At 34.8% G+C, this 18,762-nt stretch overlaps 14 protein-coding genes and 1 pseudogene across 15 annotated transcripts, besides 4 other annotated features; 8 read left to right on the forward strand and 7 right to left on the reverse strand.

Annotated features, from left to right (window-relative positions):
- Positions 1-8,990: part of a mobile genetic element that runs on past the window's edge.
- TVAGG3_0844960 (uncharacterized protein) lies at positions 326-526 on the forward strand (the record flags this gene model as incomplete). Its single annotated transcript, XM_051249026.1, has 1 exon — positions 326-526. The coding sequence occupies one exon, from the start codon at positions 326-328 to the stop codon at positions 524-526; it is 201 nt and encodes a 66-aa protein (XP_051084501.1).
- On the reverse strand, positions 555-1,139 carry TVAGG3_0844970 (uncharacterized protein; the record flags this gene model as incomplete). Its single annotated transcript, XM_051249027.1, has 1 exon — positions 555-1,139. The coding sequence occupies one exon, from the start codon at positions 1,137-1,139 to the stop codon at positions 555-557; it is 585 nt and encodes a 194-aa protein (XP_051084502.1).
- TVAGG3_0844980 (uncharacterized protein) lies at positions 1,386-1,760 on the forward strand (the record flags this gene model as incomplete). Its single annotated transcript, XM_051249028.1, has 1 exon — positions 1,386-1,760. One exon carries the CDS (start codon positions 1,386-1,388, stop codon positions 1,758-1,760), a length of 375 nt encoding a protein of 124 aa, XP_051084503.1.
- On the forward strand, positions 2,106-2,690 carry TVAGG3_0844990 (uncharacterized protein; the record flags this gene model as incomplete). Its single annotated transcript, XM_051249029.1, has 1 exon — positions 2,106-2,690. The coding sequence occupies one exon, from the start codon at positions 2,106-2,108 to the stop codon at positions 2,688-2,690; it is 585 nt and encodes a 194-aa protein (XP_051084504.1).
- TVAGG3_0845000 (HNH endonuclease family) lies at positions 2,723-3,427 on the forward strand (the record flags this gene model as incomplete). Its single annotated transcript, XM_051249030.1, has 1 exon — positions 2,723-3,427. The coding sequence occupies one exon, from the start codon at positions 2,723-2,725 to the stop codon at positions 3,425-3,427; it is 705 nt and encodes a 234-aa protein (XP_051084505.1).
- On the reverse strand, positions 3,476-3,733 carry TVAGG3_0845010 (uncharacterized protein; the record flags this gene model as incomplete). Its single annotated transcript, XM_001297196.1, has 1 exon — positions 3,476-3,733. The coding sequence occupies one exon, from the start codon at positions 3,731-3,733 to the stop codon at positions 3,476-3,478; it is 258 nt and encodes an 85-aa protein (XP_001297197.1).
- On the reverse strand, positions 3,765-4,355 carry TVAGG3_0845020 (DNA/RNA polymerases family; the record flags this gene model as incomplete). The annotated part of the gene is made up of 1 exon (XM_051249031.1): positions 3,765-4,355. One exon carries the CDS (start codon positions 4,353-4,355, stop codon positions 3,765-3,767), a length of 591 nt encoding a protein of 196 aa, XP_051084506.1.
- On the reverse strand, positions 5,946-6,530 carry TVAGG3_0845030 (phage tail repeat-like family; the record flags this gene model as incomplete). The annotated part of the gene is made up of 1 exon (XM_051249032.1): positions 5,946-6,530. The coding sequence occupies one exon, from the start codon at positions 6,528-6,530 to the stop codon at positions 5,946-5,948; it is 585 nt and encodes a 194-aa protein (XP_051084507.1).
- Positions 6,550-6,714, reverse strand: TVAGG3_0845040 (uncharacterized protein; the record flags this gene model as incomplete). Its single annotated transcript, XM_001279174.1, has 1 exon — positions 6,550-6,714. One exon carries the CDS (start codon positions 6,712-6,714, stop codon positions 6,550-6,552), a length of 165 nt encoding a protein of 54 aa, XP_001279175.1.
- Positions 6,734-7,135, reverse strand: TVAGG3_0845050 (uncharacterized protein; the record flags this gene model as incomplete). Its single annotated transcript, XM_051249033.1, has 1 exon — positions 6,734-7,135. One exon carries the CDS (start codon positions 7,133-7,135, stop codon positions 6,734-6,736), a length of 402 nt encoding a protein of 133 aa, XP_051084508.1.
- Positions 7,153-7,752, forward strand: TVAGG3_0845060 (uncharacterized protein; the record flags this gene model as incomplete). The annotated part of the gene is made up of 1 exon (XM_051249034.1): positions 7,153-7,752. A coding segment is annotated over one exon (600 nt), but the record flags the coding sequence as incomplete, so codon positions are not given.
- TVAGG3_0845070 (phage tail repeat-like family) lies at positions 8,109-8,582 on the reverse strand (the record flags this gene model as incomplete). The annotated part of the gene is made up of 1 exon (XM_001282062.1): positions 8,109-8,582. One exon carries the CDS (start codon positions 8,580-8,582, stop codon positions 8,109-8,111), a length of 474 nt encoding a protein of 157 aa, XP_001282063.1.
- Positions 8,991-9,402: 412 nt separating the features above from the next.
- Positions 9,403-9,786, forward strand: TVAGG3_0845080 (annotated as a pseudogene). The gene has a single exon. A coding segment is annotated over exon 1 (384 nt).
- A 2,408-nt stretch (positions 9,787-12,194) lies between these two features.
- On the forward strand, positions 12,195-13,307 carry TVAGG3_0845090 (uncharacterized protein; the record flags this gene model as incomplete). The annotated part of the gene is made up of 1 exon (XM_001297195.1): positions 12,708-13,307. One exon carries the CDS (start codon positions 12,708-12,710, stop codon positions 13,305-13,307), a length of 600 nt encoding a protein of 199 aa, XP_001297196.1.
- A 136-nt stretch (positions 13,308-13,443) lies between these two features.
- TVAGG3_0845100 (uncharacterized protein) lies at positions 13,444-13,824 on the forward strand (the record flags this gene model as incomplete). Its single annotated transcript, XM_001297194.1, has 1 exon — positions 13,444-13,824. The coding sequence occupies one exon, from the start codon at positions 13,444-13,446 to the stop codon at positions 13,822-13,824; it is 381 nt and encodes a 126-aa protein (XP_001297195.1).
- Positions 13,825-14,950: 1,126 nt separating this feature from the next.
- Positions 14,951-15,004: a mobile genetic element.
- Positions 15,005-15,074: 70 nt separating this feature from the next.
- Positions 15,075-16,042: a mobile genetic element.
- A 57-nt stretch (positions 16,043-16,099) lies between these two features.
- Positions 16,100-16,151: a mobile genetic element.
- The last annotated feature ends 2,611 nt before the right edge of the window (positions 16,152-18,762 follow it).

The following is an 18,762-nucleotide window of genomic DNA, read 5'->3' on the forward strand; positions in this document are numbered from 1 at the left end:
TTGCCAGCAAGGGTACTTCTTCTCTTCCAATGGTTCGGCAGAACTATACTCACTCATGAGAAATGCCAAAACGGTTTAATAGAAAAAGTGTTATTTTTTCATGTCCGAAGACTCGAAGGTGCAACACTTCCAAAATACCGACGAACTCAGAAGAGCAGCATGGCAGTATGTTCTTGACAACTTCTTTGAGTTCTCCAGGTACACCTTGGAAAATGCTGAAGAACTCCGACACAGAGAATTTGGAGAAATTGCACTCCAATACTACCTTGACAAACAAAGGGTAAATTAAGACTAAAAACTTAACATTTAAAAAGTGACATTTTTTATGAGCTCCGAGTCACCGAGAAAACTTGGTCAGATGTTAGCAGCTTACTTCCCTGAGGAGGATGGAAGCGTTACATACATCAAGTTCAAAAACAACGAACCTGGAATTGCGTACCAAATTCGCAATTACATGACCATGGAAGAGTACGAAAGGTTTCTACAAGAGAAACCAGCTCTAAACAACCCAGAAAAGAAAGAATAAAAAGTTTAACTCGTAATTGTTTATTTTTTTACTTGTAAGGGCAAGCTGCAAGAATGAAGTCGACTATCTCAGTCTTTGTCTTGACCAGTTGGACTGCTCTTGTAAGCACGTCTGTTTTGCGGTCTCCAGCTGGTGTTTGACCTTCGTAATTGCGCATGTTCTTGAGAGCTCCAATTGTAAATGGTTGTAGGATGAAGAGTCTCTCAGACTGCTTGGGGTAGTCTTCACGGTCACGAACCGAATCTGTGGTACGAGTCGAATTGGTCGACCTTAGGGAAGAGACTGAAAGCCTGTCGTCTTCCATCGGGGCTGTAGCGTACTCTTTGCGTAAACGGTTCAGACCTTCTTCGAACTCTTGGTCTCTCTTGGATTGAGATTGAGATTGGAATTGCTGGGGTGGAGCTTGCTGGAACATCCAAGGGTTGGGGAAGTAAGGCATAGGTTGAGGAGGGTAGTTCGGGAAGCCTTGTGGTGGGTAGTAACCTTGAGGTGGAAATTGGTAGTAATTCGGAGGTACTTGCTGGAACTGAGGTTGCTGAGGAGACTGTTGTGGTTCTGCAGCTTTCGGTTCTTCTGGCTTTGGAAGGCATTCAGGAAGAGGAACGTCAGTCATCCGTTTGTGTCCTGTCGGAAGGAAAATTTTTTCCTGTCGGATGGAAAAACTTTTCCTGTCGGATGGAAAAACTTTTTCTGTCGGAAGGAAAAATTTTTCTGAAGTTCGACAAAAAAGTTCTCAATTTTCGAAAATTTGAATGGTTTACGGACGGACAACTGGAAGAGTTCTTCCTGTCGTCGGGAAAAATTTTTCCCTTTGTCCGGAAAATTTTTTCCAGTTGTCGGGAAAATATTTTCCTGTCGGATGGAAGGACTCGGAATGCCAGAAGGATTTGACGAGGCAATTTACCTCATTGAACTTAACGACTGCGTAAAAGACTACTTGCGCAAGGTCATGAAGCCCAAGGTCAAGTTCACCACTATTTCTGGAAGGTCTACACTTCAGCTCGAGACTTCGACTGGAATTCCAATTCAAATACCAGACGGGACAGCCTACGATGGCATAAAGGACGCCAAAAGAGAAGCTCTTGTTAAGTTCCTAAACAAACGTCCTTGGATAAAAATACCAAACAAGGAGAACCCCCTACCCCATATGAAATTGGCAATTCAGTCTCTCCTTCACTTCTCGGGTCAGCCGTTCTACATAACCTCAGAAGGCGACATTCAGCCAGTTCAGTAAACATCTCATTTTAACTTCACTTTTTTATGTTTTTACTCACACTCGTACTCACCAGGTTTGTGTACAACTATTTCAACTGTGAACCTTGTATTGACCGGTCTTCCTGTAAATGCAAGTTTGGTCAATACACAGTTTATGGTGGCAAGAAGGACAGTGGGGAATGTTATTCTGACATCTGTTGTTGCTACTGTCAGATAACTAAAATTACAGACCCACCTCCCCCAAGAACTCCAACACCAACACTCAAATTGCCAAAGACTCATGTGAAGAAGAAGCCTTCTGGTAAGTTTCTTATAGCCATATACATGGCACGCTTTGAGTAAAAACATTTTTTTCATTTTTTGAATGAAGCAAGTTAAATTCGTCCCACACCAATCTCAATGGACCGATGAAGAGTTTCAAGCTATGGTTGAAGGTGTTGGGAACGACATAGACGGCGAACTTGAAGGAGCTCAAACCACAATTGCAACCAAAATTGCAGAAGTCAAGGAACAGATAGCTCCACTTAAGGCAACTAAAGCAACCCTTGACCTCATGGATACTTACCGTTTAGAAGTAAAGAGTGGAATAAGACAATTAAAATTGAAACTTCTAAACTACGAAGCTATACTCCAAAAGTTAGCAGAAATGAGAAGACTTTACCAGAGCTACTTACATGTAAGGGACTTACCTTCAAGCAGTCCGACCAAAGATGAATTTTCTGACATTGTCCCAATTTTGTCCGAATGTCAGCTCAGATGTTTTGAACTGCTCCCAAGATATCCAGAATATGAACGTTTGCCTGAACTCTTCCGCAATCTCAAAAAACGTTTTTTGGTTCTCATGTTCGAAACTTTTATCGGAAGAGACAACAAACGTTCAGAAGAAGAACAAGATATTATTTTAAACTTGTTGTATGACTTAACCGTCATAACAAGCTTTTTGAAGTAAAACCGTCATTCTCAAACCACTTCATTTTTTCGATGTCCGAACAAGCACCGAAGCCAAACTCAATGGAAGATGTCGCTGCATGGTTGCCAGACAAGCGCCCACTTCAACTTCAAATTATGAATTTGAAAGCTCATCTGACAAACACCGTTAAGACTCTCCAAAGTAGTCTTATGTCAGAGATGAAGGGACTTAAAGGTGAGTTCCTCATGAACCAAGCTTCCAATGAGAAAGTCCTGAACGATTTCGCGGAAACCTTGCGCCATTACGACACAGAGAACCGAAACCTTGCCCGACTCATCTACCGTTTCTTCGAAGAGATTGACACCATCTGGGCGGCACTTGGAAAGGACAGAACATGCAACACCGTAATTCGTGAACACAGAATTGCCGAAGGTATTATCAAAGTAGAAGAAGAAGAGGAAGAAGAGAAACACGAAGAAGAAGAGGAAGAAGAAGTTCCTGAAGCCGCTACATGGGCAACCCTTGTTGCCGATGACGGTTACGAAATTTCCCAACCCTACCCATACAAAATCCGCAACAAGGAGACAGGCAAGGTTCTTACCCCAGTTCTCAACAACTTGGGACACTTGAACCTTAACCTTCGGAATCGCGGTTCAATTTCCATGGGCAAGCTTGTCGCAATTCAATGGGTTCCAAATCCAGACAAGAAGACGAAGGTCAGACACATTGACGGTGACAAGCTCAACAACCGTAAGGAGAACCTCGAGTGGTTCTAAGAGTAAAAAAAAATTATTTTAGGGGAAACCCCAAGTAAATTTAAGTTTTTATTTTTGGTGAGAGTACCAATTTTGGAATGTGAAGACCACATCCCAACCTCTGTACGTGAGTCTTGGGTCCACGTCTAAGACGCTTCTGTAGCAATTCCAAGCCCGAGCAAATTCAATTGTCAACCACTCGTCTCCTCTGTAGTCTGTAATCCATTCTTTGAAGAGACGGTCGAGTTCGGGCTTGGAATATCTCTTGTCTGGGTCCGAGACCAACATTTGGTTGAACTGGACGAAGCGCTCAGGGATGTACGCCATTAAAAAAATGTCACTTTTTAAAAAAACGTTTTTACTTCATGCAATGTTTTATTTCTGTGCCGTCTTCAAGTATGCCCCAGTACTTACGCTTGGAGAGGACATGAACTTCGGTGAAAATTTTGTCCAATTTGAATCGACCCATCTTTTCACCGACCATACCCATTTCAATGAGTTTGTTGTATCCTTCTTCGTTCGTCATGAGTGCGTCAATGTTCTCATAGTAAACCTTGACTTTCGATTTGACTTCGGAGAAGAATTTGTTGTACTCGTCAAGGACTGCCTTTGCGAACTGAGGGTAAGACCAATGTTCGACAATAGGTTTTAATGTGGTTACTAAGCCACTTTGACCTTGAGTGAATTCGTACTTCAAAACAAAAGGAGAAAACCTTTCAACAAAGTTGTCGACCTTCTCATAATGTTTACTCTTCATCTCTTGAGGTTTCTTAATGGAATATCCCCATGTCGAATTCATAAGCAATTTGAGTGTCATTGCAAGTTTGGGGTTTGAAGCTTTCCTAATATCATACAGTTGTTGTATGACTTTTCCAACTGTATAGTTCCTTCCCGGGAACTCACCATCTTCGTTTGGAATTCCAGTCGGAATATATTGGACAAACCTCATGTACGCAGCGTTAAGGTCGACATAGTATATCTTTTCGTTTGAGTCGAACTTGTCGCAACCAATTGGTCCAGTTTGTGGAAATTCAAGTGAGTCTCTTATCTTCTGAGAAACTTCTCCTGTTATCTCATAAACATCGTCGAAGCAACCTGTTTCATATAAAACCTTCTGACCTAACTCAGATGCTCTCCAATACAATTTGACGTCAATTGGATGTCTCAATGGAAGTTTGTTTATAGCATCTTGAAGTTCTTGCAACCTCATTGGAAGTTCTTCTGGTTCAGGTTGGTATCCGAACAATCCAACTCCTTGTGGAACTGTGTACTTCTTTTGTACTAGAACTTTGTCTGGAACAACTTTTGGTCTTGCTAACAATGAAAAGTTTGTTTCGTCTTTTGGTACAAAAGTTTCTGTCAGCTTGTCATCTGGAATTGGTTCCAACAAACCTTTCTCGAAAAGAATGTTTACAGCTCTGACAATGTTGCACTTACTTTTACCAAAGAATGGGTTTGTAAGACTTTCGTTCAACATGAAGTGGTTGTGGACAATTACAATCTTCAACCATGGTAAGTCTTTGTCAACAACATAGTCGTCATGTGAAGAACCTTTAGCTGTAGGTATGTTGACTTGGATATTGACATTTGCCAACGGTGCAATTTTTGCCAATTGACCTCTGAGAATGTACCTTGTCTTCACACATGACTCAAGATACTTCATCTTCTCATCTGTAACAAGACCAGAGTTCCTGAGACATGTAAGAATGCAAGGTTCGTTGACAATTGTTTCAATTGAATTGTAAATTCCATACCTTGTCAAGTCAATGTCAGACTTATTTATGAACGGAAGTATCCAGCATGTTGTCTGACTGCTTGAGGTTTAGGTTGGTACCATTCGAACTTGACACTTGCAATTCCTTCAATTGCATTCAAAATGTCTGAGTCGGAGTCAACCATTTGTACTCTCTTTGTAGTCTTGAAAGCGTCAAGAAGTTTTGCGGCTGTTTGTTCATTGCCATGTGCATAGTAAATGTGACCATCCAAATCTGTTATGGTCAATCTGAGATTGTGTCCTTTCTTATTTCCGTCTTGAATTGCAGCAAGTACACCCATGAAGCCTTCTTTGTTCTTTCCTTCGTCAAAGTTTACTGTAAAGGTTCGACCAGATGTAATTTGACTTCTAACTTCACGAGACTTTTCATATGAATATCTTGTTCTTTCCATGGGAGCATGTGCGTCTTCACCTTTTCCTTTTTTCCTTCTCAAAGGATGCAATTGTTCGTCATGTTTCCAGTAGAATCTGGCAAAGCCGTCGTGTCCTTCAACTTGAGGTTCACTAACATCGAAAGGCATGTCCATAAGACGTTCTTCTTCTAACCTCTCTAGTCTGTTTGGATAATTGGCACGTGCTATTTCCAAATCCATTTCGTAGCGAAGATCAGACAATTTGTCATAGACTTTTATGGGTCTTCCTTTCTTATATTTAAAATTCTTCGAAACTCTCCAACCATATCTTTGTAACTCTGCTTTTATTCTAGCAGACTTTCTATCCATTCTATATGGGGGCATTTTTATAAAAATAAAAAAAAAATTTTCTTTACTTTACATAACCGCCTGCTGCCATAAGTCTTTGACGCCAACCCATACCAGCTAATGAAGGTTGACTTGGTTTAGTTTGGAAACTAAACTTTGGTTTTGGTTTATCTTCAGTTTTTGGTTTTTCTTCTTCTATCGGTTTTTCGTCACTTTTCGGTTCCTCTGACTTTACTTCACTTGCAGGAACAGTTGTGTCGTCAACATCTTCATAAATATCATATGCCATTTGTTTTTGTTTTCCTTTCAACTTTTTGTGTTTGTTGTAAAGTTTAGAATATTTCGACTCTAAGTCAATGAGATGTTCTATAATGAACTGTTGGTCAGTGAAGTAAACTTTTCCATCTGTTGTCTCGAAAGCTCCTTCAGACTTCAATATTTTATTTGTGAGAGTCTGTTTCTTTTTTGAGATACTAGCCGTTCCATTTCTATGAAAAGTGACTTTATAGTTAGAGTTTGTATTTCCAGACCTGGCACTTTCTATTATTGAATTTTTCTCTTCATCTGTAAGTTCTTTGACAGGTTTTGACAATGGTTCTGAACTTTTTGTTTGTGGTGTCAAATCTACGGTTTCAACTTCTTCAGTCATTTCATCTCAGTAAAAAATTTTAGTTTGGTTTGTTTTCAACTGGTTGTTGTTGTGGAGGTGGGATAATTCCTTTAATAATATCATTCAGTTTCACATGCTGAGCCTGACTATATGGTATCGGTTTAAATGCTGGAAGCCGACAAATCCATCTTGAACTCATTTGTCTCAATGCTGCATTGTTCATTTCATCTCAATAAAAAACTTTACATTCCCCACGTTTGAGGCGGTTGAGGTTGGTTATTGTTTACCCACTGTTGTGCATGGTTATATCCTCTGTTAAAGAATCTTTCACCTTGGTTCATATAGTGTCCTGCTTGGTTATAGTAGTCATTTGCTTTGTTATAATAGTTTCCTGCTTGTCTTCCTACATTGTCCATCCATCCTTGAACTTTTCCTCTTGTTTCAGGATTTGGAATAAGATTTGTTGCATCTCGTGCTGCATCCCAACCTTTCTGTACAGTTTGTATAATAGGTTGTGCTTTCTCTTTAAGTATACCTAATGTACTCAAAATCTTCCTTCCAACTCCAAATACACCTCTGGCTATTGTTCCCACTGCGGGCAAAAATCTGGATGCAACTCCTGCTAATGCGCCAAATAAACCCATTTCTTATAGGGTAAAAAATGACGAATCCAAACAAGGACCCGTATGTTTCTAAAGCGACAAAGAAAGCACTCATGATAAAAATCTTTAGTTCAACACCAAATGCTTGGTTTATGGATATCTTGGAAAACATTCCGAGGTATAGAGAAGATGGACCACCATACTGGCTAATATTTGTCGGTCAAAACGCAAGATACTGTGAAGCCATACCATTATGGTCCAAAAATATTTTAGATGTGAAAACTGCTTTGACAATATTCGTTGACAAATACCATCCAACAAAACTGACATCTGACTGTGAAAGTTCTTTCAAATCAGATGATATTAAAAACTATCTGCGTTCAAAAAATGTAAACCAATATTTCATTGTCGACCAAAACCATTCTGCTCTTGGTGTCATTGGCGGATGTATAAAAATGTTAAGAGACTTAAACCAACCACAAGGTGGTGAAGCAAATGAAATGTCATATGACGACAAGTATAGACACTTCTCCATGGCAAAGATGAGACAAGTTTTAAATATTTACAATAACCGTAAACAAAAAGGTTTGGGAAACCACTCCCCCGAAGAAATGAAAAACAACCCTGACTTAGAGAAAGACTATATATTTAATAATTTAGTCAAAAGAGACAAACAAGAAAGAATGCCGGGCTTCAAACTTCAGAAAGGTGACAAAGTAAAAATAGAAATACCTAAACGCGACCCATATGAAAATACTATTGACTATGACAACAATGGGAACCCGACAGGTACCCACATTCGTGTTCGTAAAAATAGAAGAAAATATACAAGAGAATATTATGAAGTTTTAGGCAAACATGGCAAAATGTACACACTGCAAGCAGAAGATAAAACTACTATTGTCAGACCTCGTTTCAAACTTGTCAAAGTTCAAGGTGGTATACTTTCAAAGACAGTTCCTAACAAATATAAGACAACTCCAGACGAATATGCTAAAGAAGTTGAAAATGACGACTAAGCAATTCTATACCATGCGTAAACTGTCATGTAAGGTGGCATGTAGTCTTTACTTTGTCCCGTTGTTTGTGTATATCCTGAAACGAAATGTATATGGTTTCCTTCTCCCTGAGTGTCACTCCAGTAACAATTTATAGCAAACTTAACGTCGTCTTTAACATCATATCCTTTACCTTTTTTCATTCCTGACCAATCCCAATATCTATGCTTATGCCAACCTGATTGAGATGTACTTAATCTTATGTAATGACTGTGTGCAGGTAAATTTTCACCTGAAATCGTTTTACTTCCACCTGTTTCCTTTGAAGAGTTTGCACAATACAAAAACCTGTCGACTATTTGAGTCCAAGTTCCAAAACCAAGTACTACTTCTGGTCTGGTAGAGTTCATTGAAACATATAATGAGCCAACCGGGTAAATAAGATTCGGCAAAATTTGTTTAAGCACATTGAGTTCCTGTCTTAGATGCATAATGTCATCTAACTTTTCGTGAAGTTCATTTACGTCATAGATGTTATGTGTATGATGTTTTTGTGGATATGTTCCTTCTGTCCATGCGAAAATATATTCTTTTGTTGCATCTACATATCCAGCTATCCATGTCGAGTCTGCTTTTGTATTCCTTAACTCTGTAACACCTTTCTCAAGCTCTTTCAACTGTTGTCCATCTTCCATTAAAGCTCTGTCATGACTTGAAACCGTTTGTGCCAACATATCTACAGTTTCTTTGTCAGCTTTGTCATCTAACTTTTCTTGAAGTTCATTTACGTCAGAGATGTTATGTGTATGATTTTTGTCGGCTTTATTTGAAACATCTATGTCAAGTCTTTGCAAATGGACACTATCTTCCATTAAACCTCTGGTATGACTTGAAACCGTTTGTGCCAACATATCTACAGTTTCTTTGTCAGCTTTATTTTCAACATCCTCTTTTGTTGCATATGTTGCATCTGCTCTGTCATGTTCTTCTTGAACTTTTTCAATGACATATTCTTTGTCAGCTTTGTTGTCAACATCTGCTTTCAAAAGAAGTTCATTTATAGGTTTCTCGTTTAAAGTTCCTTTTGTTGGATTTATACAGACAGTATTGTTCTTCTTGTCTTGAAATAGAAACTCATCTGTTAAAGGGTTTAATGTCAGTTTTAAGTTTCCTTCTTTCAATGACTCAGATATCTTAGAATAGTTTGAAAAGTTTGTGTGTTCTTATTTAGAGCTTGCATAATGAGTTGTCGGTTGTGTTGTATTTCTCTCATAGACGCTGTTCATTTGACATTTTTATTATAGATAAAATATGCTTCCAATAGAAAAAGAAAATTCAAGAGTTGCTACAACTAAAACCATTAGATGAACTTTTTACTAATGTAGGTCAAAAGTTTGAGACAGAGACCGTAAAGCATGAAGGCTATCGTTTTGACTACCCATTAAGATGGTTAAGAGACCCATCCGTCACAAAAGCTATTGGCTTTCGTAGAATGAAGTTCATTTCAGAAGCCATACATGGTTTCCCATTTACGGTCGGTTTTTGAAGTTCGATACTATAACAAAGAAAAACGTATGTATGAGAAATTTGAACAAGGAAAAACTTTTACAAGTGAATTTGCTTATAAACTTAGAAACAACTCTTCAAGCTTTTCAAGAAAAAATAAACGATATCTATATTGAATATGCAAACTAGTTTAACATTGACGAAGGAGATACCATCTCGATATTATTTATGACAGGAAAAATGCAACTGTTAAAATCAATAAAATAGAAGACCTTGGAGAAAACGTTTATATTTCTACAAAATATAACAACTTGGCATGGTATAGATTTATGAGGATGTTAAATCAGCCTGCAGCATATCCAGTACACCCGGACTATTATGAAGTCGAAAACCCTAATGGAACATATGAAAATATTTTCGACCCAGATGCTATTATTGTTCATGCTTCATTTTTCTGTGCGCAAAACTCTTTCTTATGTCTGATGAATGACTTTTACGAAAAACCTACAAAGTTATACGAACCACCAAGTGGAAGTATTTCAGACTTTCAAGTATGGTTTACTACAGATGGAAGAAAAAGAATAATTCCATTATACCATGCGTTTTACTGAGAACTTAGTTTCATATACAACTACTATCGAACGGTAAAAATATAATTTTTTAATACGGTTGAGGTGTTGGATTTGGTTGCCAACTAGACTGTGGTGCAGGTTCAGGCCGTTGTATAACGGGAGCTTGCTCTTCTGGTTCAGGGTCTTCAGGTATAATACCAACGAACTGACCTACTCTTTTACCAATATTTTTGACACCGTTCCATACTCCTCTTCCGACAGATTTTATTCCATTCCATATACCTCTCCAACTCTTTCTGAAGAAGTTTCCAATACTACTGAAGAAACCCATTTTACTACGTGTAAAAATCTAATGTCCACCTAGTCTTTTGCGTTCCTGTTGAGTTCCATACATTCTTTAACTGGAGCTCATACATTCTGTTTCTCCTCTGGTAGAAAACATATTCTGGGTCAACTCCTGTGTTCGCGTCATCTGCATAAAGTTGTTTATATCCGACTTCAGGGTTTGTATAAAACTCTTTCCATCTCATATTTGCATACCATGGTGGCAAACCTAACGCAGCGTCATTTGACATGGCAGTTTGCATTTGTACATCTGTTGGCACTTGACCATAGTTTGCCATTGCAGTTTGTATTCTAACTTCATTTGGAATATTCTCTGGGTTTGGTTGTCCAGGTTGCTGTGCATTCGCTAAGTTCTGTGCGTCCATTAATATTAGATAAAAATATCTCTTACGAGTACATCTGCTGAACATTTGCAGGCATTGGTTCATCTTCATATTCTCTATATCTTTCTGCCACGTCAAATAAATAAATGACACAATGGAAAAAACCTAAAACAAGTAGTCCTATTTCAAACCACATTTACTTACTAATAAAATTTCTTTATTGTGACACTTTCTCCAGTTTATGGGACCTCTCTCATACTCTATCTTGTCATATCTAAACTCATAGTCATTTATGTCTTCTAACCATCTCATAACGGTTTCCAAACCACTTTTATCGGATGTAAAGTAAAAGCATGGATGGTTATGTATAACGTCTAAAGTTTCTAAAGAGTCTCTCAAAGTCCAGTCTACTTGGTATTGAAAATCCCATGTGTTATAGAACGGCGGGTCCACTATAAAGAAAACATTTTCCTTGTCTTTATATTTTTCATACAACTCTGTCCAATGACATCTCACAAACTCTATACCCTCAATATATTTTTCTATGTCCTCTTTGAAAACATTTGTATATTTAAGATATAAAACTTTTGACATAAGTGTTTCAATGTCATGAACTCTTATAGCACCACTATATAATAGTCTAGCAGATATACTATCCCAGTCTATATATTCTGCTTTTTTCAAAACTTCTCTCACAATATTTTTGTTATCTAATGGTATACGTTCCATCTTACCTATAGGTATCTTTTCGTTTAACTCTTTCAATATATTGTTTGTGTCTGGAATATGTTTGAGACGGTCCATATAGTTGTCGAAGTCATTGCATATAATCTTTGAGTCTGGGAATATTGTATGGCACAAATGGGATATATAGAAACTTCCACCGAACAAATCTACAAATGTTAGACCATTCGGTAGTTTCTTAAGTTCTCTCAATATAATATCTTTACATCTACTCTTATTTCCAAAGAACGGTAACGGTGGTTTTGTAAAATTCATTTATATATAATAATAAAAATGTCTTTACCTGAAAAGTGACAGAAAAGTGACAAAACATGAAAACATATATAATTTGTGAAAAGTGACATAAAAAGTGACATTTAAAAAGTGATATAAAAAGTGACACCATTCATATGATGTAAATAACAACGGTTTTGGTTTTGTCACCGGCTGGTCGGCTGGGGTTCGGTCCTCCTCTTGGGTCTTGGGCAAAATTTCTTAGGGGCTAGAGGGCGCAACGCGCCTGGAAGCCCCACTCACCTGACCTTATGTAGTATTTTTTATTTTGTAAACCATTTCAGAAATTTTTTTTGTAAAGAAATTGATCGCCTGTTTATAAATTATGGAGGAATATGGTATTCAATGGGATTTCACACGGTATAATCGATCTTCTGATAAAAAGAAGGTTAAGTATCGTGTTGCTACAGCATATGACATTAAAATATTTAAACAATGTCCAGTTTTGTCCCTATTGAATCTCAAAAATGATCAATCATACTATAAAAATATGAGATCGATTGTAGAATCTATATCAGGTAAGAATTTCCCTGATCCTCAAAACCAAAAGTCAGCATTTTTATCAAAAATTAAGGCAAATAAAAAAATATTGACGCCTGAAACGCCAGAGGAAGTGATGGATCACATAAGCCTGCTTCCCAATACATTCGATATTTATCAATACATGTATAATTTTCAAGAAAGTTTACAAAAACCCCAACTTTTTTTTGAGACAACGAAATTAGTAATCAATAGCAAAAAAATTGTGCACAACATAGAATTATACGAACAATTATTTGTACACCTCTCGCCATTTTTACTTCAATTCAAATCCAACCCTGATTATCATATCTTTGAACAGCAATGCATTATCATGAGCCTTTTTGAAGCAATTGTGCTTAGTTATCCCATAGAATTAAAGCAATACGCCGCATTTGTAGAGAGAGTAATCAATTGCTTTATAAATTTAATTATTCATTCCCGCGAAAGTATACAAATGTGTGCATGGAGATACCTCACATTTATCGTAAAAGTAGCTGTATTCCGTGTTAGTGAGCCAGTTGCTGTTAGTTTAGTGGAAAATATCGTTACAAAGATTATTCACATACCGCAGATTCATCAGATGCTTTACTACTTACTAGTTACGATGAAAGATGTCATTTTTCTCCCTGTCATTTACTTTTCTTCTCAAATTTTGAAAAGAGTTGAATTTGATCAGCGAGATTTGCAAAATATCATGAATGTTTGCAGGAAGAACCCAAGGATCAGACGTCCTTTTCCTATCATGCGATATATGCTGCAACATTCCATTTATCCGTCTGAAAAAACTTCAATTTGTTTTTTGATCTTGAGTGAAAACAAAAGATACTTCAAGACATGCAAGTTTTTGGTCAGATGGTCGAGAGTATATATAAAAAGAACCTTCCAATGGCTTGTAATCGCTAGAAAAGCTCTACAACCTCAATATACCTAATATATCTGAATCTATTGAGGTTGCTGCATCTTCTCTTTTGTATTTTTACCCAAATTTTCCGGATGTGGCCGGATATTTCCAGATTTCCACAATTGAGCCTGAGTTCCAAGAAGAATTCAAATATCTATGCTATAACATGGATAATTTGAAATTTCAATTATTATATCCGGTTGGTTGCTTCAAACCACGTGAAGAAGTTGACAACAAGCCGCAACAGACTCCCGAGGGTTCCGATGATGAAAATAATGACAACTATGATCAGAATCATAATTCTCAGTATAAAGTTGATGAAAACTTGGATTCAGACAAATTAAATGAAGAAAATGAACTTATAGAGAACTATGTTCAATTTGAATTCCCTCCTGTTGAGTATTCCTCTGTAAATTCGACCAAATCTTTTACGAAGAAGAGTAACATCAGAAAGCGCCCTGCCACTTATGTGCCATTTTTGATATTGGTCATTGCAATGTTCTCCTATTTCGTTTGGTTTGCTTATTTTCAATATGCAAAGTATTAATAGATTTTATGTTATGTTTTAGTAAATGTCGTAGCGATTTATATTTGTTTTTAATTTCACAAGTCTCTGTTGATCAGATTTATCTTCTGGAAATTTATCGATTTCTATTTCGTATTTTTTTAAAAAAATGTTTAGAGCAAATAAATGAGGACATTAGATGCTGATTATAATTTACGATGAAACTGAACTACTATCCAACTTTTCATATTTTATTATCAATACGTGATTTATTCAATTTGAATTTAAATTTGTAAAAGTGACGGAAATAATAAAAAATAGAATCTGACAATTTGTCAAATCTTTTTATATGATTACTCGGTAATATAGCAACTATTGTTCAACTTTTCAGATCATCGCATAAAATTTTTGAGTGCTTGTATCAGAAAATTATTTCCGGCAATTTTTTACATTGCACCCAATTTTTAGCCATTTTGGCTAAGAATTGGAGGGTGTGAGTACTATAGCATGTAATAGTATCTCACATCCTCCAATTCTTCCTATGGCGCCGAAAAATTTTTGGTGAAATGCGACGACATTTCACCAAAAAATTTTCGGCGCCATATAGAGAACTATAGTCTGCGAGGTACTGATTCTATCTATGTACCTCGCAGACCATAGTTCTCAGCCAAAATGTCAAAAATTTCGGAAATTCGAAATAATTTTTTTTGAGAAAAAATTAACCGTTTAACATAATATTTATAATATTGCTTATTCAATTAGACGGATTAAAAATTATATGTTTTCTTTTTATTTTTTCAATTAAATTATTAGCTGACTCGAATTTGTATAAGTTTTTTAAAATAGATATCAAAAATTAAATATAAAAAAGAAAACAATTAAGAATATTAAAGTAAATTCTTTATTAAGAAACAATAAAATGAAAATATAAAACTTTGTATGATTTGAGTGGATATTGAGAGTAATTTGTGAGTGTGCTTCAGCTGCATATGTAAGATTGTTCGGATTTAATTAAAAATTGTAAATTTTTTGTCTTTATATCAAACTATTCGACAAAACTTTGTATGATTTGAGTGGATATTGAGAGTAATTTGTGAGCGTGGCTTCGGCTGCATCCGCTAATTCCTTCTTCATTCTTAACATTCTTTGTTTTATTTAGAACTATATTATCTTATTTCTAAAAATAATACTGAATTTTTTAAAAAAATCCAAATGTAATAAATGTAAGTGTTTATTCCTTAACTTCCTTTTTGTGATTTTTTGAATTTTCTTGTTTTTGAAATTATTTGTTAATCTCTAAGATTTTTTTCGAAGCCTGGTTCAGCGCAGAGATCTTTTGTCCATTTGGGGCCTCTTTCCCAGGCCTCAAATGGAGTCAATTTCTCCCCAAAGAGTTTGAATAATGCGGAGTGTTTCCATACCCTATTATACTGGGAAACAACATTGGGGATGAACTCAAAGACGTTCACTCCAGGGTTTGTCTTGAAAAGAGTCTCCCAACTCCTTTCAATTTTTCCATTTTCCTCTGGAGAGTACGGATGAGTTTTGAAATGTTTTATATTGAATTCTTGGCAAACCGCTTCAAAATCTTTTCCAATGAATTCTGTTCCATTATCTGTGAGAATTCCATGTGGAACTAATTTGACTAAATCAATTGCGTGACGAAATACTCTGGCAGTATTTTTCATTTCTTTTGTATCGAAAACATCCCAGCAAATAATGTATCTGCTTCTGTCATCAAGAAATGAAATTAAATATTGAAGGTTACCGTTATCGTCCTTCAGAAATTTCAAATCAGTATGCCACAATTGATTAACATATTGAGCAACGTATTCATGTGGATGTTCGTCGATTTTCTGATGCCTGTGAAATGTAAACAAATGTTGTTGATTGAAAATTTTGAAAGCATCGTTGAATGTAAATCTTTCGACTTTTTCGAAATATGATTCTTTGATCCTTTTGTATCCAATGTCATATTGTGCTTTAATTTCCAAAATTTTGTATACATCTTCCTCAAAAATTTTTTTCTTTGGTCTTCCTCTTTCTTTTATTGGATAGCCGAGTAGTACGAAAATTTTTTTCAAACGTTCTTTTCCTATTGAAAGTGTTTTTGCCGTATCTTCGAGAGTTACATTTGGATTATTAATGTATTCTTGATATTTTACTTCAATTACGTTGAGAACCTGATCGGCGGGAACGGTTGGGAGTTGAAAAGTTTTAAGATCTTCTGGGTTTTCGAGACGAACCAAGATGTCTTCCATTTTTTAATTTGTAAATTTTTCAATTTTTCAAAAGATAATTTAAAAATACTAGTTATTTGATAAAATTTGTTTATTTTAAATAAAACAATTTTTTTGAAAAAATTATATTAATGATTTGAAGGCAAAAGCCAAAAACTTAATAGATAAAACACTCTTTCTATATAGATCAACTTCTATTATTAAATTTATAAAAATGGAGAGATTTTGCAAATTATTTTCTAATATATTATATTTATAATCATTTTATTTATTCCATTAATAATTGTGAACCCGGAACATCTTCCCTTCAAAGTGCCAAGCATCAACACACATTCTCACTCACAAATTTTTAAAACTCATTGCCAAAAATCTAAAAAACTCACAATTTTTTTTAAATTGATAACCCTCAAACCGTTTCCAATCAATAATTTGAGAGTCTATATGATAATGTAAAAGTTAAAACATTCAAGTATTTAAGTATTTCTTTAAAATATTAAGTTTTTTATTTTTCCAATAAAATTCTAATATCAAATATTTTTATTTAACGATTAATTTTATTTATATTTTTATAGTTTTTTTTTAAGAAAAAATATTGTTAAGGTTTTATGGATTTTCAATTAATATACAAGATAATTCATGAATGTATATATTTCCAAGTTTTTAAGGATGCAACACTTTACATTTGTAAACTGTCAAAAGTGAAGTCACGCTATTTTTCATGCATTACATAAAAATGAATTTTCCAAACGTATTATTTTATCTCATTTTTTTGATTTTGAAAAAAAATTTGGAGAGAAGAACTCTTCGTTTTTGAATTTTGTCACGATGGTTTTAAAGTATATTAGACACATGTATTGGTATTACTATTTTTGTATATTTTGAGAGAAAATCCCTAAAAAGTGAGAAAATCTAAGACGGTTTGAGAAAATATATAAACTATTGAAAATTTGAATTAAACTTCTAATTTGGAAAAAAGAAATTTGGAAAGAAGAAAATTCAAAAATCGAGATTTAGACTCAGCATCAAATGGAGAACAAAATGTTTCTTCATATGAAGGAAAAAAATTTTCTTGTGAACAAATAGAGTTTTTAAAATTTTATTGTATGTAATGAAATAAACAAATATTAAAATTATTTTTTGATAACAAGAAAATTCCCAATAGAAAATATTTGAGAGAAAGAAAAAAAAGAAAATTGAAAAATATTACTCTCCTTTATATTTCATGAGATTTTAAATTTATTCTCATAAAATTGACAATTTTATACGTTTATATGAAAATAAGTGATTTTGGTTGAAATAGAAATTATTATTTGCTTACAGCTATCAAATAGATTTTTGCTATTTTGATTAAAATTTGTTAATCAAATTAATAAATTTTTTCTAAATATCTTAAATATCTGGATCACTCACATATACAATGAATTGAACGATAAAAATAATACAAACTCAACTAAGTTTCCTGTCTTTCAACTAAAAAAAATTATGCAAATTAAATTAAATTGTTTATTCAAATATAAAACAAAGATGAAGTAATTACAGTTATCATAAACTTTATGAATAACTCTGTAATTGGTTCAGATTTTCGTAAAAATATTTTTATTAATATCGATAAGAATACGTTTACCTACTATCACAACATATCGATAAACAAGAGTAGAGTGATTTTTATCATCGAAACTTTTTAAAAGCTGTAAGCTGGAAGGAAAAATCTTGTTTTTTCTGAGTTAGTTGTAGAACTATTGATGCACGAGTTATCATTGTGATGTAGAAGGATGTCAATGTACTGACTGAAGGATATGAAGTGAATTGAATTTCATTGCATTTCAATTTGATCAAAATTTGTTGAAATGATATAAATGTGTCAACATCTGTATCACTCTCTTTCACGCCTTCCCTATTCTTTCGAGAACGAAGCTAGCTCAGCTTTCGCTGAGCGAATTGACACTTTTGATGCCCTAAACGTACATGCTCTCAAATTTATCGAAAAAAAATTATACCACCTAAACTAGTATATTCTTATTTTAAATATGATATTATCCTTAGAATCCACACTAGAATATATTTAAATCAACTTTTAAAAAAGTTCGAATCCTGCGCGTCTCACTTTTTAAATTTTCGAAAAGGAAAATTATATTCTCCTAAAATGAAAACAGTTTTCCGAATTGACATCCTTATCATATCTGATCTTGACATTATGCCAGCTGTTCGAAAGAAATGATAAGAAAATTGCGAGCGCTAAATGTAATGTCGAAAACGTTATTAGATAAATGGTAGGGTATGAATAAAAATTTGGCCTACAAGAGCGTAGCTCCTGCTGGTAAAAAGGGTGGTCGTTTTCAATTCTAAGTAATGGGAAATCACCACCTTCATTTCTCATTACCGAAGAAAATTTTTTGAATTTTTTTTTCAACGCTTTTGAATTCCGATGAGCACATCTTGAAAGGTTAGCGTATTATTGGTATTCAATGAAAATCATATTCAAGGAGAGCATATTCTGAATATGAGATCTAAATTCCAAGTAATCCTGGGTAAAATTGAAATTTTCTCGAAAAGTTGTATTATTCAGAAGAACTCTCAGAGGAGTATACACAGATACTGTTAGTGCTTATAATTCTTGATGAAAATTTGATAAATAGAGCTGATATTACAGAATGAATGATAATTTTATTGAATATAATTATTTACAATAATTCTGCAGTATTGAAGAATAAGATTATAATTATATTATATTTTAGTTTTA

Source organism: Trichomonas vaginalis, chromosome VI (assembly GCF_026262505.1).
Source record: "Trichomonas vaginalis G3 chromosome VI, whole genome shotgun sequence".
Classification (NCBI taxonomy): Eukaryota; Parabasalia; order Trichomonadida; family Trichomonadidae; genus Trichomonas; species Trichomonas vaginalis.